At 43.3% G+C, this 16,756-nt stretch overlaps 1 protein-coding gene across 4 annotated transcripts in view; it reads right to left on the bottom strand.

Moving 5' to 3' along the window:
• Positions 1-178: 178 nt before the first annotated feature.
• Positions 179-16,756, bottom strand: part of Gatad2b (GATA zinc finger domain containing 2B) — a 72,914-nt gene continuing 56,336 nt past the window's right edge. Inside the window, exons 4-11 of one of the 4 annotated variants that reach the window (XM_057793464.1) lie at positions 15,637-15,768; positions 13,869-14,000; positions 12,930-13,100; positions 11,757-12,072; positions 8,403-8,605; positions 7,051-7,161; positions 6,789-6,906; positions 179-5,175 (exon numbers count right to left, since the gene is read on the bottom strand). In XM_057793464.1, the coding sequence (XP_057649447.1) occupies positions 5,042-5,175; positions 6,789-6,906; positions 7,051-7,161; positions 8,403-8,605; positions 11,757-12,072; positions 12,930-13,100; positions 13,869-14,000; positions 15,637-15,768 (1,317 nt within the window). In that variant the 3' untranslated portion in view covers positions 179-5,041. The remainder of the gene's footprint in view (positions 5,176-6,788; positions 6,907-7,050; positions 7,162-8,402; positions 8,606-11,756; positions 12,073-12,929; positions 13,101-13,868; positions 14,001-15,636; positions 15,769-16,756) is intronic. The other 3 variants (XM_057793465.1, XM_057793466.1, XM_057793467.1) reach the window with 3 other exon arrangements.

Genomic DNA, 16,756 nt, shown 5'->3' with positions numbered 1-16,756 from the left:
TTATTTCCCAAACACAATGCAGAAAATTAGAATGAGTTATTTTAAAAAAAGAAAGAAAAAAAGGAAACTTAAAGAGAGTTGTGCAAAAGGGTCTTGTTCCCCTCCCACCCACCCCTATTCAGGGAAGGCCATTGCCCACCCCACCTCCCTGCTCCCCGCCACCCACCCCAATCTATCCTCCACCTTCACCAAGGCCTCACCCATTAACCTATGCTCTCTCCAGGCGTCAGAGTCAATAACTTAAGAGAGTAGAAACACTCAGCCCAGGAAATGAGGGAATAAACTGGGCCTCTGAAGGAGAGGGACTGTCAACAGTTGCCTGTGGGGGCTCAGACGAGATCTGAGGGAAGGAAAGATGTGGGCCACATCTGAGCTCTCCTTGTCACCAAGATAAGGTAAATTCCACACCTATAGCTCACAAAGACAGCAACTTGGCTACCAACCTGGTGGGCATTCACTGGTTAACCATTCTTAAGGATTCTGAGTACAAGGTGAGGCTTGGAGCCTGGTCCCTGTCGTGACATGGCTAGAACACGAGGACCAAGATGTCACTGGTTTAGTAGCCTACACACACTGCCACCTCTCCCTACATCAATACCGAAGCAGGGACTGGCACTGGCAACTTTCCAAAGACATTGCCAACAGCAGACCAACAAGTCCCTTTCAGTTCCTCCCTTGTCTTGCAGTCCAGTGCTTCCCTCACCTCAGGCGCTTTTTGGTTTTGGGCAGGTGGGAAAAGAACTGGGGGATCCTAGTGTGGAGGCCAGTGGTTTCCTCCCTCACATCACAGGCTGAAGGCCACACAGCAAATCTGTAGGTTCCAGGCATCCACACCGTGCCTTCGTGTGTCTTGGATTCTTATTTTCTACAATCCTGGTCCTGGAGCCCTGTAATTCACAGGAGCAAGCCTCACCTCAATGCACACAGCCTGGAATGGTGTAGGTAACTTCCTTAGGATGCCTAAAACCCTTCCTTACTACTATCTCTTGACAATCCACCCTTTCAGAGGTCCGTGAGGTTCTTTTTCTGAAGGTTGGGGGAAATCCCTTGCATAAGAAAGCTTTGACACTGGAGTTTGTTATATAGGTATATTGTATATATGCTGATGCAATCAGAGGGGGAAACAGTGCAAATACAATCACAATTCATAATAATACTTGGTTTCGATGCCCCCAGGAACTGCCCCATTCCTCGGCTACCTCCCAACCTCCAGCACTTCCCCACAGTATCAACCTAATGCTGGGGGTAGGAAGAGTGGGCAGGTTAGGGTAGGGAGTGGGCTCTGCCAAGGCAGTGCTGGTGACCTGGAGGGATTACTCCAGGGTGGGGAGGGCAAGGCACAAATTAGGGGTGGGTGGTGGGGGAGGTGGCATCTTTAAGGAGGGATGGGGTTGGAGCAGCTGCCAGTCTCAGTGTGCTGGGCCCGGCCCACTCCTCTCCCCACCCTCCACAGCCCTGTCTCCCTACACCCTCCCCTTCCCCAGAAACCCTTTTGCACGGATCATACACAAACGGGCACATTACAAAATGACATAACACAGTTTCACAATATCCATGGCTAGGGCTTTTTTTTTTCTCTTTTTCAGTTTTTTTTTCTACACAATGTACAATTCCTTTTAAATGGATCAAGAAATAGCTTATATACACGAATGAGTCCTTGTTATAACATCTCGGCAGCAAATATCATAAGCTAATGAAGATCTTGATGAAAAGGAAGGGAACCTAGGATGAGTTGGGGACGGGGCTGTGGAGAGAAGGGTTATGCCTTCTAGAAAAAAGGGAGGAATGGGAATGGCTTAGGGAAAGGAACAAAAGTAAAATATCAAGAAGCATCTTTACAAAGCAGTTCTATAGCTAATTCCTTTTAAAGGGGTGAGGAAAGGTAACCAAGGCAGGAAAACATTTATCTTGGTGTCTTTAAAAAGAAATGTCTACCATACATATATCCCAAAATGCAGGAAAAATACTTATTCAGCGATGGAGGGAGTTCAGATGCTACGGTCAGTGACAAAATAAACTGACAAATAAGGACCTCTGTCTCCTAATTTTACCCCAGCCTTGCCACTAATCCACCCTTTCCAGGTTTCTACAGAGTAAGACACCGTGCTGAGTGACTGCTTTTAGTGCTTCAGGGTCTAGAGGAAGCCAGAGTGTACTGGTTGGATCCTCACTCTACTGACACCTGGGAGCCAAAGCCCAGTGGTAAAGGACAGCTGAACTCAGGGCCTTTCCTCTTATCCTTTGGGCATGAAGGTTAGTATCTAAAGGCCCGCGGCCTGAAGGTGAGAGTTAAAAAAAAGGATCGGAAGGACACAAGGCAATCAGCGCTGTAAAATGTAGAGGCTTAAGAAAGGGGACAGGGGCAGGATTAAGGGAGGAGATGGAGGCTAACACTTTACCATGATTAAGAAAGATCTCACCCCTCTCACTAGTTCCTGGGAAGGACACGAAGATGGGGAAAAAGAGGAGAAATCAAACCTCAGCAACTGAGCAAAGGGTCGCAGAGCTATACTAGTCAATAAGCAGCTTCTATGTAACTGACCCTGAAGGGATGAAAACAGGGAAGACTCTCCCCTCTCCCCTATGGCCTCAGCACCTAAACAGGCACTGTATCATATGGGCTTTCCTTCCCCACCATTCCCCATTTCTATAATCTTACTTCCAAACCCTACTCAAAGTGGCCTGGCTCCCAGGGAGAGCCTAGCTCAGGGCAGGGACAGGCCCCAGCTGGACAGTATTGCACATTCTCTGTTCCTTTTAATCTCAACTGACAAACTTGGGCACCTTGTACCTATGAGCACCTCTGAGTTGGGGGTCAGGGAGACTTAACAGAAATGGCACTTCATCACGGGGTAGGGAGAGGTTAGACAGACATGCCACAAGGCAAGTTATGACTGGTAAGAAAAAACATTTAAAAAGTGGAGGAAAAAAAACTTCCCATTTTGTGGAAGAGAAAAACAAGGTCAATTTATCCAGTGCTTTCAAAGCACAGAGGGCAAAGAAAAGATGTAAGAATATATCTTTATATATATATATATGTATATAATTTTAAAATAATCCCAGACCCAGCTCCATTAGCCCCCCCTCCCTCCCCACCACTTACAGTCAGGGGCACCACATTCCCCAGAAAAATACTTGAAATGACCTGCTCAAACTACTTGTTACTAGCATCTAGCTTCCAGGTCACTTCCCCACTGGGGAGCCCAGACACAGCTGTGTCTCCGCTCCTTTATTAAGTGCTCAATGAATCTGAAGGAAAGGAAAGCCAGGAAGGCCCGTAGGGCCAGTATAATCACCCACAGTGGCACTGGAGTACTGTGAAAAGACCAGGGTAGGGGAACTGAGCTTGGTTTCAGCTTCCTTTTCCACCCTACCCCCAAATTTTATGGGAAAGGTGTGCAGTTTGTGTGTTAAAAATTTTAAAAGTGCCTTCTTACTTTAAAAAAATTATTTAGTTTTTAAAAATAAAAATGAGGGAATTTCCTCAGGTGGCTATCAAGGGCAAAATACCACACAACTCCTCATACACCTGCTCAGAGCGTCCCCAGTACACTCTGGCGGCATCTAGCGCTGTAGAGGCAGGTGCACACACACTCTGAGGAGAACAGAAACCCTTCATTTTCAGGCTTCCCTTACCTCACAACAGCTTGGTCCCCACCTCCTTGCCACAGTGTGGGCAAACAGGATGCTAACCTCCCTAACCCCAGAACAGCAACATTGCACAATTCAATTCATTCTCTACATTAGTAGCGCCTAAGAAAAAAAAAAAAAAACAGCAAAATTATTAAAATTTTGGGGAAAGGAGCTTGGGGAAGACAATACTTGTATAGCTGAGGTCCAAAGTTTGACAAAAGTTGCTTGGCTCTGAGGAGTTGGATCTATAGTCAGCACAGCAAAGGCAGAACAGGACACCAACCTGATTAGGGGCTACAGCCATATCTCTCAGCATTCAAGAGGGCAAAGGGATAGAAAAATGCAAGGATCTTGACTGCTGGAAGGAGAAACCTCTCCTTTTGTCACGTGATTCACTTACACCTATTCCAACTTCTAGGACAGCCAGCCACCTGCAGCTGGAAGCAGCCACTCCTCTGGGACTATAGTTAGAAGGAAGATTAACATTTGTTAAGAGGGTATGAAGATGTGATGGGAGACAATTTTTACAAAGAAAATAAAATGAACAATCTTGGGATGGTTGGCCTGGAACAGACTTCTGTATCCTCACTGGGGTCAGAAGGATCATCTTATTCCCCCAGCAACGAAAGGCCAGGGCCTGGTCGCAGCCCTCTTTGGGACACCATTAAATTTATGTCACATCTCTTCCCCCAATCTCCCTACAGGTAGTTTTTTGTTTTAAGCTTCTCCCTCCAAGCTCTTTTCCTTATTCTTAAAGAGCCTCTCACACTGTCCATATCCTGACCAACCACAGCTGGGATGCTAGTCCTACTTGCATGATGATGATACCTATTCCACAACTCAGGTTAAGTGTCCCTAACACTCTCAGTTATGTCCTACTGGGCAGCTGAGGGTCCATTGCACTCTGCATGTGATCACTGAACTGTATATCCATTTGTATTTTTTTTAAGAGGGAGCATTAGCAGAATGGAGGTAGGGAAGGAAAGAAAACAGAAGATGGGGGTGTTAACCGTCCACAGAACAAAGGGAAGACACACAATATAATTAAAAATGATAATAATAATTATAGCATAAACAAACTTTAGAAACACACATCAAAGGGCTTAGATTCTCCCCAGGACCTCATTCAGACCTCTATCAGAGGTAAAGATCCACCTCACCGTTAAAGGAAATCGAAGAGAGAAGACAGAGCAGCAGGAGGATAGATCGCAGCAGTGTGAAATAAAGGGGAGGTGGCAGGGCGGGACGTGTGTTTTCTTGTTGATGTCTATTTTTGTCTTCTGTTTTTTCGGTTTTGCTTTCCGTGTATGGTAGGCACCAGTACAGGCACTGCATGCGACGGAAGTTGGGGGGCAATAGGAGAAATGGGTAAAGGATTCAAGGACGGGCAGTACAAGTGGAACAGGCGTTATTTCTGTCCACTGATGGACTGAGATATAGACCGGGGAGGGATCATGTCTAAAAGGTATTCACGCTGCCGGTCTGCCAAACTGGGGGCTTTATGTCCTCCGATGCCAGTGTTCAAATATGCAATGTTGACACCTAGATTCGGGAGACAAAAAAAGAGGACAGGTATTAAGAAAAGAAATGGCACTGCACAGGAGGAGATTGCGAGGGAACATGCAATTGCCTGCACTTGTCTAGCCTGAGCTAGCTTCGTTTCAGCAGCAGCTACACTCTTACTCCCAAGCTTTAGAGAAAGAGCTCCTTCAGACATGTCAGCCCTAACTGGGCAATGGTGGCACACACTGTAGTCCCAGCACTTAGGATGAAAACTGGTGGATCTCTGTGAGTTCGAGGCCAGCCTGGGCTACAAAGCGAGTTCCAGGCCAGCCAAAACTGTTATACAGAGAAACCCTGTCTCGAAAAACCAAAAAAAAAAAAAAACCAGGAACAATGAACAGTCTTTACAATACAGTATAGAAGAACGAGGTTAAACAGCGGTAAGAGAAAAATGATTGAAAGGAAGAGAAAAAAAAAAAAAAAAAAAACAAACACCCCACAATCTGCTCTGATTTGGGAACCACTGAGTGTGAAAAAGAATCCTAGATCATTCATACTAGACAGCAGACCCTGCTGTTTTAGCCAACAGAAATAAAAACTCACATGCCCAACAAAAGCACATCAGAATTCAATTTATAATGGTGGGGACCCTGCTGTTTTCACCAGAGTCCTAGTGCATATGTAAGACTTAGTAAAAATTCATGTGCAGAATAATAAGCATAGTTATAATGCCCTGAAGAGAAAATAGAAAGCAAAGGAAAAATGGGCCTAAAGGGGCTGCTAAAAATTTGTGCATAGGGGCTAGAGAAGGCTCAGCAATTTAAGAGCACTGGTTGCTTTTTCAGAAGACCAATGTTTGACTCCCAGTACCCACATGATGGGTCATAACTGTTTGTTAACTATACGTCTAGGTGATCAAGACACCCTACTATGGTCTCAATGGGTACCAGGTATGCAAGTGGTATACAGACATACACGCAGGTAAAATACTCATATACACTAACGAAAGAAAAGAATTGTATGTTAGACAGAAAGCTCGGTCAGCAAAGTGCTTGCCATGCACGTATGAGGACCTGAACTTGATTCCCCAGCAGCCACAGAAAAAAGCTGGGTTTTGGTGTTGCATGCTCATAATCCTAGCAATGGGAGCCAGATCTCTGGAGTTTCTGGCCAGCCAACCTACTTTATCAGCTGGAGGCCAGTAAAGGACCCTATCTCAAAAAACAAGTAGACAGCCAGGCGGTGGTGGCGCACGCCTTTAATCCCAGCACTCGAGAGGCAGGCGGATCTCTGTGAGTTCGAGGCCAGCCTGGTCTACAAGAGCTAGTTCCAGGACAGGCACCAAAGCTACAGAGAAACCCTGTCTCGAAAAACCAAAAAAAAAAAAAAAAAAAAAAAAAAGCAAGTAGACAGTGCCTGAGGAATGACACTCAGGACTGACTTCTAACCTCTATACATGCGCCTATGTACACAGAAAGAACTGTGCACTAAAGCTAGTGGTACACACCTGTAATTTCAGCACTTGTGATGGAGGAGTTCACAGAAGTAGCAGCCTTGGTTACACAGCAAGCTCAGAGTCAACCTGAGCTATACATGACCCTTAAAGCAGACTAGTCAACTCTGAGGTAAGTTCTGAAATCAATCCATCTTACCTGGCATACCAAGGAGGCCACCTGGCACAGACAACTGGGGTGCCTGTGCAAAATTTGAAAGCATGGATCGGGCAGATGTGGGAATACCACGCTGGAGGCTGCTCTGGGGCTGTGGAGCCTGCAACAAGGGGACAATTGATGAAACCTTACCATTACAGAAGTTCAAGTAGAAGACAAAGGCACAGGAGTAAAAGAGAACAGAACCATTTCATGCAGAAGTACAGCCCCCAAGAGAAAGCAGGGTTGGGGAGAAGTTCCTCACCTGCCGAAGTGTATGATGTCTCATGATGGTCTCCTGTTTACTGACACTGGATACAGCGGGAGCTGTAGTAGGGGAGAGTGCTGCCTGCTGCTGTAATCGCTGTTCAATTTCCTGTTGGGAGTTATTAGATGAGATTGAACAAGACAGCACCTAATTTTCTAACTAGAAAACCAAGGGTCTTATTTCTGTAATGATGCCAGTTAGTTACAATAATTTGGAAAAGGCAAAAAGGATGGTGAGATGGCTACACTGAGATCTCCAGGTATAAGAAGCCAACAAGTCTTATTGATTAAAAGCATTCCCTTCTCTCCAGAATACTGGCTTTCATGAGGATAACTGGAAGACAATGGATGGTAATATAATTAAAGCTAATGAATCATTGAGGTCCTATTTATCTCTGTAATTTTTTAAAGAGATTCATTTATACATTCATATCTGCATGTAACTACCATGCAGTGCTGGAGATTGAAACCAGAGCCTTAGATGTGGAAGCAAGTGCTCTTCCATTAAAGTAGAAATCTTAGTTTTGATTCCTATTTTCCACAAGGCTCGTGACGTTACCTAAGGGACTCTGATAGTTAACCGAGTGGGAAATGGGACAGATACAAGGATCTGAGCATCATAACTCACCCTGCCCTTTAGAGAAACTAATCCTATAACTGTTAACTATGAATGCTCACACGCTTCTGTCACCACTGACTGGTCTGCACCGGACCACCTGATCATCTACCTATCCTTTCCTTTGCCATTTAACCACAGATGGCGGACTTGAAAGTATGCAGCAAATTCCCCACAGCAAAATCCATTTCTTTGACAAGAAAATCAAGTGGAGAATAGAGAGCCTGGATGTTGTGATAGATGTTAGTAATCCCAGCTCTCAAGAGGCAGATGGGAGGAACGCAAGTTCTAGGGTATTCAGAGCTAACGGTGAGACTTTCTTCAGAGCTATGGAAAAGTCAAATTTCAAGCTTTCAGAGTGCTGGGACTAAAAGCATGTGTCACCATACTTGAGAAGAAAAGGTGTTGGTTTGTTGTTGTTGTTACTGCTGTTTCTTGATCCTCTCTGACCTCACACACACATAGGGTTTCTTTGTATAGCTTGGCTGTCCCAGAACTTGCACTGTAGATTAGTTTGGCCTTGAACTCACAGAGATCCACTTGTTTCTGCCTCCCGAATGCTGGGATTAAATACATCTGAGACCACACTTTGCTTTATTTTTTAAAGAAACCTAGGTTTCCAGACCCAGAGGTCTATGGCAACCACATGGTTAATCCCCCAAACTACAAGCAACAACCTTCTGGGAAAACCAAACCCATTGAGATGACTGTGGAGTAGGAGCCGGAATTCTCACCTGTTCTTGCTGTAGAGCTTTAACAAAAGCATTTTTCAGCCGGTTGGTGTGTTCAGCTTTTAGAGCCTTTTTCTGGTTTGAAGTCATACACTGCTCACAGAGGATCTTCCCATTCTTTTCTTGTTTCCAGTGAGGGGTGAAATCTGTACGGCACTGGGCACATACAAAGGGTTCGACCCTCAGAAGTGAGGCACAGTTTTTGCCTGGATACCAATAAGAAAAATAATTAATGGAGTCACATCTCCCACTCTTCTGTTTCTCTTCATTTAAGTATCTTTCCTACAAGTCAGTTCTGTTATCTCAGAGACTATACAGCAGGGTCAGTGGGAGGGCTCAGAGCATGAAAGTGTTTCATGGGCAATCCCAAAGGAACTACGTCCATCTTTGAAACCCATGTAAAGGTGGAAGGAAAGAAACGATCTGGCAAAGCTGTCTGTGGCTCCCAATGCGTTCGTTGGCACCCTCCACCCTGTTCTCCCACCCCACACCAACACCAACAAAACAACAAGAAACTATACAAAAACAAACAAACAAAACCAATTCAAGGAACTGGAGTTCAACAGTTGAAAGCACTTTGTTGCCCTTACAGAGGACTGGAGTTCCACTCCCTGCACCCATACAGTGGCTCAAAACCACCTGTAACTCCAGTTCAGAGACTCTGATGCACTCTTCTGAAGTGAGGGCACCAGGCAAACATGTGGTAAACATACATATATGCAGGAAAAACACTCATCAAAATTAAGCAAAGAACCTTAAACTTATTTACTGTCTTGTTTTGAGACAGCAGCTCACTATGTGGGTCAGGCTGTCCTGAAACTCAGAATGTAGACCAGGCTAGCCTCAACTCATAAGACTTGCCTTCCTCTGCCTCCCTGGTGCTGGGATTAAAAGCATGCACTACTACACCAAGCCTTACTTTTTTCTAAATGCTATTTAATAAATATTTTGACTTGATAATCAGAACAGTTGGGAGGCTAGGGAAGGAGGCTCTTAAGCTTGAGGTAAGGCTGGGCTACAGAATAAGGCTGAACCCTACCCTGGCTATATTGTGTAATACTGTTACAAAAACCTCATAATAAATTCAGAATCAAAGGGCTCCACTTAACCAATACTTTGTTTTTTTTGTTGTTGTTTTGTTTTGTTTTTTTGGTTTTTCGAGACAGGGTTTCTCTGTGGTTTTTTGGAGCCTATCCTGGAACTAGTTCTGTAGACCAGGCTGGTCTCGAACTCACAGAGATCCGCCTGCCTCTGCCTCCCGAGTGCTGGGATTAAAGGAGTGCGCCACCACCGCCCGGCCCAATGCTTTGTTTTTATTTTATTTTTTTCCCAAGACAGGGTTTGTCTTTGTATTCCTGGCCATTCTAGAATTTCCGCTGTAGACCAGGCTAGCTTTGAACTCAAGAGATCTGCCTGCCTCTGCCTCCCATTAAAGGTGTGCACCACCACTGCTTGGTTGCTTTCTGTTTCTTTTTCTTTTCTTTTCTTTTTTTTTTGCTTTGTTTCTTCACTTTATACTGAACTTTCCCTTTATATATATACATATTTACAACACCCATTTATCAGGGTCTAAATAGTTACTTTGTGCAGGCTTTTTGAGACAAAGCTTTACATTGTAGCTCAGACTGGCCCTAGAACTCATGACAACACTCTTTGCATCAGTATTCCAAATGTAATTCTAGGCATAAGCCACCTTACCTGGCTGAATTAAAGCACCCTGAACTGTTTACAGCTAATGTTAGTCAGTCCCCTAGGGACTTTCAGATACTATTTGAAAATTTAAGCTTATTAATGCCTGTTAGCATCACACTGCATGGTATGAATGTCTGGTTCAATACCAGGTTGCAATTTTCATGTGATGATGCTTGGTTATTTATATTAGTATATACAGTTTTTCCAGCATAAACATTAAAAGGACAGGGACTGAATATAATAATTCAGCACGAGGTCACAAAACATAGAAACTCTATTCATCTAAAGAGCAGGCACAGTGGTATGTGCCTCCAGAGGTCAAGGTAGGGTAGATCCCATGTGAGTTCAAGGCCAGTTTGATCTACACATAGTTCCAGACTAACCAGGATTATATATAGTGAGACACTGTTTCAACAAAACAAAACAAAAGGGAACTAAACAAGATGTATTCATCATTCTGTTTCCTGACTATGGATGTGATGTGACCAATTGCTTCAAGCTCCTGATGTCTTTGATTTACCTACTATGATGGATTGATTATACTCCCAAAATGTGAGCCAGAACAAACTCTCTTTAAAAAGAAACACTACATTGAAGAAAACAAATAACAAAACATACATTACCCTTCCCCTATTTTGGACGGGGGATAGGATTCTATGTATTACAGGGAGATCTAAAAATTGATTATGTATCTGAGAATGTTCCTGGACCTCTTATCTCTACCTTCCAGGATAAACAAGTATTTTACCAAGTGAATTACATCTCTAGACTCTACTTTGGCTTTTAAGACTTACTTCATGTGTATGGGATTTTGCCTGCATGTATGTCTGTTAACCATGTGTGCTTGGTGCCATGCCAAAAGATCTGAGTTAGGAATGGTGATGACCCATTATATGGGTGATGGGAACTGAACCCAGGTCCCCAGAAGGAGCAGCCGGTGCTCTGAGTCACTGAGTCATTTCCTTAGCCTCCTTTTTTGAGATACTGCACCCCAACAGCTCGTATAAGTGATGGGAGAGACTCTGGCAGTAATAATGGATCATATTTTATTTACTTAGAGACAAGGTCTCATTATGTAACTCTGTGCGGCCTCAAACTTGAACTCCTCCACTCTCAGTCTCCTGAATACTACAGTTATCTATATGTACCTCCAACTTTCTTTGTTTGCTATGTTGCTCAAGCTAGCCTCAAACTCTCAGTATTCTCCCACTTCAGTCTCACTACTGGGGTTTAAAGCATGTGCCACTAGACCCAGCTTAGGAACTAAATAAACTTAAGAACTTCAAGACAGGGTCTCAGTTTGTAACCCAAACTGGCTGTCACTTTATTGTTTGTGTAGACCAGGTTGGCCTTGGATTTGGAGTGATTCTCCTGCCTCTCCCTACAAAGTGATGGGATTATATCAGGCCAGGATTAAGAGCAGTTTTGTTGTTGTTGTTGCTGTTTTGTGGGACAATGTGTCTCTGTGTTGCCCTGGCTGTACTACAACTCACTCGGTAAATCAGGTTAGCCTCTGTCTCTCAAGTGTTGGAATTAAAGATGTGGATTCACCACCACCAGCTTGTAAGGGGAGTTATTATACAATACAGTTACCTATAATACTAAATTCTCTGCCAGAGGCTTAGCAACCCCTTGCTTAGAGACTTGACTAGAAGGAAGTGTTACCTTGGCTGTCAATGACACTCTGGACGACTTCTTCCAAGCCTACCATGTAGATGAACTCGCTATTGGCTGCACTAGGCAGGAAGTGAAGCAAGGGAGCAGGAGGTTTTGGAGGTGGTATCTCCAGCAATGTCTTTTCCAGCTGTTTTCGAAGAGCCAGTTTGGCTGCAGCCTGTGAGTTGGCAGCATCGCTCATGGCACTGGGGCTAGGAAGTGGTGAGGACACTCGGTTCACAGTCCCTGGTTGGATATGGGAGGCGAGGTTCATATAGATAGCAGAAGATGTTGTGCGCTGACAGGGAACAGAAGAACTTGACTGCTGAAACAGAATAGGGGACAGGGGGCTGGTAAGTATGAGAAGACTAATTCTCGATTGTCTATATAATCCTGATCTGGACGATTTAGTTTCTTCAAAATAGGAAACACTCGACGCATAAGAAAATAGAATGATGGCACTTAGAAGCTAAAGTTGTTTGAAAAAGAGATCGGGTGTGCTTTCTGTCAGGTACCTATGCTTTTATCACATACATACCTTCATCTCCTCTTTCATGCATATATTTATTTTTGAGCATCTCACACACAAGTACTGTATTATGTCATTTCCATCCCACTCTCACCTCTAGATTAAGATCTCTTTTTCTTTCTGAGACAGGGTTTCTCTGTAGCTCTGGAGCCTGTCCTGGAACTCACTCTGTAGACCAGGCTGGTCTCGAACTCACAGAGATCTGCCCACTTCTGCTTTCAGAGTGCTGGGGTTAAAGTGTGTGCCAACACTGCCCAGCTTAAGATCTTGTTTTCTTTTTTTTCTTTTTCTTTTTTGGTTTTTCGAGACAGGGTTTCTCTGTGGTTTTGGAGCCTGTCCTGGAACCAGCTCTTGTAGACCAGGCTGGTCTCGAACTCACAGAGATCCGCCTGCCTCTGCTTCCCAAGCGCTGGGATTAAAGGCGTGCGCCACCACCGCCCGGCTAAGATCTCTTTTTCTAAAGGCACATTTTAGCTAATTTACCTCTGCTTTACAACATATTACTTTTTCTAACACCATTTCTATATAATCCCTTAAAGTATCCATTTTGGAGAATGTTCTCTATTCAGACAAAACTTAAAACCTGTGGCTCTTTGAATAAGAAAAGCAAATAAAGGTTTTTTTTCTATTTCTATACCAGTGCTCGCTCTTACTGGTTGATAACTGATGGCGGGATTCATGTTAGGTGTTGTGGTGCGTACAATGCCAGGCTTCGGTGGCCCCCGTTGACTCTGAAGCTGGGCTGGATTTGGTGCAATAACACGTTGAGACATCAACATGTGTGGAAGGGTAGTGTTGGCTGCTGAACGGATGACACTATGACCCTACAGGGAAGAACAGGAAAAGAACTCACAGACAGCATAATACCCATAAAATGCAAAATGAAAACACTGCTTATAATGAATAGCTAGTAGAATCATGGGAACACACATCTGATAATTTTGTACAGCAATCAATAGGATAAATCTACCATAACTCTAGTTTAATATATATGTGTGTGTATGTATGCATATAAAATTTTACTTATTTTCATTTCATGCGGATGAATTTTTTTTAAAGATTTATTTATTTATAATGTGTACAATATTCTCAGTATTCTGTCTGCACGTATCCCTGCAGGGCAGAAGAGGGCACCAGATCTCATTACAGATGGTTGTGAGCCACCATGTGGGTGCTGGGAATTGAACTCAGGACCTCTGGAAGACCAATCAGTGCTCTTAACCTCTGAGCCATCTCTCCAGCCTGAAGATTTTTTTTTTTTTTTTTTTTTTTTGGTTTTTCGAGACAGGGTTTCTCTGTGGTTTTGGAGCCTGTCCTGGAACTAGCTCTTGTAGACCAGGCTGGTCTCGAACCGATTATTTTTTTTAAAGATTTATTTATTTGCTGGGTGGTGGTGACGCACACCTTTAATCCCAGCACTTAAGAGGCAGAGGCCTCTTCTGGCCTGCAGGCACACATGCAGACAGAACACTGCAAACAAAATCAATCAATCAATCAATCTCAAAAAAAAAAAAAATCTTCAGAAAAGCCCCCCCAAAAAGACAAGAGAGACAGACTGGTCCAATAGTAATATCCCACTATGGGTCACATACCTGTAATGTTCTCAAATTCTGAGGTTCAATCCCTTGAGCCCCAGGCCGGGAAGGAAGCTTAGATAAGCCTTGCTGTCCCACATGTGCAGGAGATGGCTGAACAATAGATGCTGCATTCTGTACAACTGGAGTCTGAGAGGGGAAACAGAAAATGAGACCAGAAAACAAACAAACAAAAAAACAAACCCAACCACCCCCAACAAAACAAACCAACCCAGAAACCAGTTTAAAATTCAGTAAAGTTCTAGGCTCTAAAATTTCCTTATGCATATAAGGAACTAATGTGAAGTACTTATTGATAAGGAAGAATGATGAGAAAAATGAAGTTAAGGCTTTTTAATTTTTGTTGTTTTGAGATTCAGTCTTGTTATATGCAGCCTAGGTTGACCTAGACCTCAATATGTATACCAGGCTAGCCTCAAATTCAGAGATCTACTCACCACTAGCTCCCAATTGCTAGGATTAAAGGCATGTCACTATGCCAGGTGTTCTCTTTGCGCCCCCCCCCCCCCACCTTCAGACAGGGTCTCATATGGCCATCTCAACTACTCTATATAAAAACATTTTTAGGGGCTGGAGAGATGGCTCAGAGGTTAAGAGCATTGCCTGCTCTTCCAAAGGTCCTGAGTTCAATTCCCAGCAACCAGATGGTGGCTCACAACCATCTGTAACGACGTCTGGTGCCCTCTTCTGGCCTGCAGGCATACACACAGACAGAATATTGTATACATAATAAATAAATAAATATTTAAAAAAAAAAACAACAACATTTTTTAGAGCCGGGCGATGGTGGCGCACGCCTTTAATCCCAGCACTCGGGAGGCAGAGGCAGGCGGATCTCTGTGAGTTCGAGACCAGCCTGGTCTACAGAGCTAGTTCCAGGACAGGCTCCAAAGCCACAGAGAAACCCTGTCTCAAAAAACCAAACCAAACCAAAACAAAACAAAACATTTTTTATTTTTTTGTGTATGACTGTTTTGTCTTCATTTATGTCTGTGTACCATGTGTGTACCTGGTAGCACTAGAGGGCCAAAAGGTCAGAGGAGGGCATCAAATTCCTTGAAACTGCAGTAACAGCTGGTTCTAAGCTGCCATGTGGGTGCTGGAAACCAGCAGAGTTCAGGTCATATATAAGAACAGTAAGTACTCTTAATTGCTGAACCATCTCTCCAGCTCCCTCAACCTTTTTTTCCCCTTTTTCTTCAAGACAGTGTTTCTCTGTGTGGCTCTGACTTCCTGGGATTCACTCTATAGATTAGACTGGCCTTGAACCCAGAGTTCACCTGCCTCTGCCTCCTGAGTACACCATCATGCCTGGCATGAATTTAACTTTTGATTTTAACTCTACTTTTCAAGTGCTGGCATAACAGACGTGTACCACCTTGCCCACTTAAGGTCTTTCTTGATTAATGCCCAAGGTCAAAACAAAACAAAAGCTCAATATTCTACTTGTAGCAACTACAAACCAGAACCTCCAGAACCCTCCAGAACCCTCCAGAACCATAAAAAATGGCCCACAAAGTTGAATCTACCTCAAATTAGACTTTCCCTCCTTTCTAGAAACTTTTCTTTAAAACTTTTTCTTAAAAACACAACTTACTTATTTTTACTGCACGTACATTAGTGTTCTGCCTGCATGCATGTCTATGTGAGGGTATCAAATCCCCTAGAACTGAACTATAGAAAGTTGTGAGCTGCAATGTGGGTGCTAGAAATTGAACCTGAGTACTTTGGAAAAACAAGTAGTCTCTTCACCCCAAAATACTACCTTTTGAACCACATTCTCTTTCTGTAGCTGACTCTGTCTCAGTTTCTTTAACAGCACCAGACGAGCCTCTTCCAATCGTAGTTCATCCCTCAGCTGCTTGATAAGCTGCTGCCGTTCCTCAATGCCTTTCCCCTAAGGAAACACGGAGACTGTAAGTCAGCAAAAGTACCCAGAAACCCTTTCTGTAAGAAATGATCTAGATTTCTCTTCTGAAACCTTCATCTTCTATAAGAAGCAGAAGTGAAGATATGACTGTATCTTTGTAGCCCTTCAGGAGGCAGAGGCAGGCGGATCTCTGTGAGTTTGAGACCAGCCTGGTCTACAAGAGCTAGTTCCAGGACAGGCTCCAAAACCACAGAGAAACCCTGTCTCGGAAAAAAAAAAAAAAAAAAAAAAAAAAAAAAAGAATAGCATTCAGGAGTACTCAAAAAGTACTTAAGCCGGGCACGCCTTTAATCCCAGCACTCGGGAGGCAGAGGCGGACGGATCTCTGTGGGTTCGAGACCAGCCTGGTCTACAAGAGCTAGTTCCAGGGTAGGCTCCAAAACCACAGAGAAACCCTGTCTCGAAAAACCATAAAAAAAAAAAAGTACTTAAAAGACTATAAATAAATTATTGTCAATCAGTGTATTCTTGGCAAAACAGATGACTGACAGAAAAAGAAACAATGTTTTCTTTTAAAATGGCCTCTAAATCTTTAAAAATCGTATTTGATATAGATGTAATAAACAAATAAGAATTCATCTATATTTTGAGACTCTGGATAGTATAAAGGATATCATCATACCTAATGGTTTATTTTATGACTTAAACAACGAAGTTCTCTTTCATTTTTTAAAGATGAATAATATTGGATATGACATGCTTTAGCAAACTATTTTTTCTGCTTGGTTGAACAGCTACCTCTCAAAAGGACACAATGTGGAAAATCAGTATGAAGAACTTATCAAGTAGGTGGTTATTTAGATCCAGAAAGCAAATTAAAATAATAACAATACAAAACCAAACCAGGGAATTAAAGAGAATGTAAGGAACATGGGAAAAAAAGAAAAAAGAAAAAAATTTAAAAAAGAGGAGGAGGATGAGGAGGAAGAAAATAAAACCCCAACATCCTTTCTTT

This window comes from Chionomys nivalis, chromosome 18 (genome assembly GCF_950005125.1).
Source record: "Chionomys nivalis chromosome 18, mChiNiv1.1, whole genome shotgun sequence".
NCBI lineage: Eukaryota > Metazoa > Chordata > Mammalia > Rodentia > Cricetidae > Chionomys > Chionomys nivalis.
Note: the sequence above shows the minus strand (reverse complement) of the source record. Positions and strands in the feature narration are given on the sequence as shown.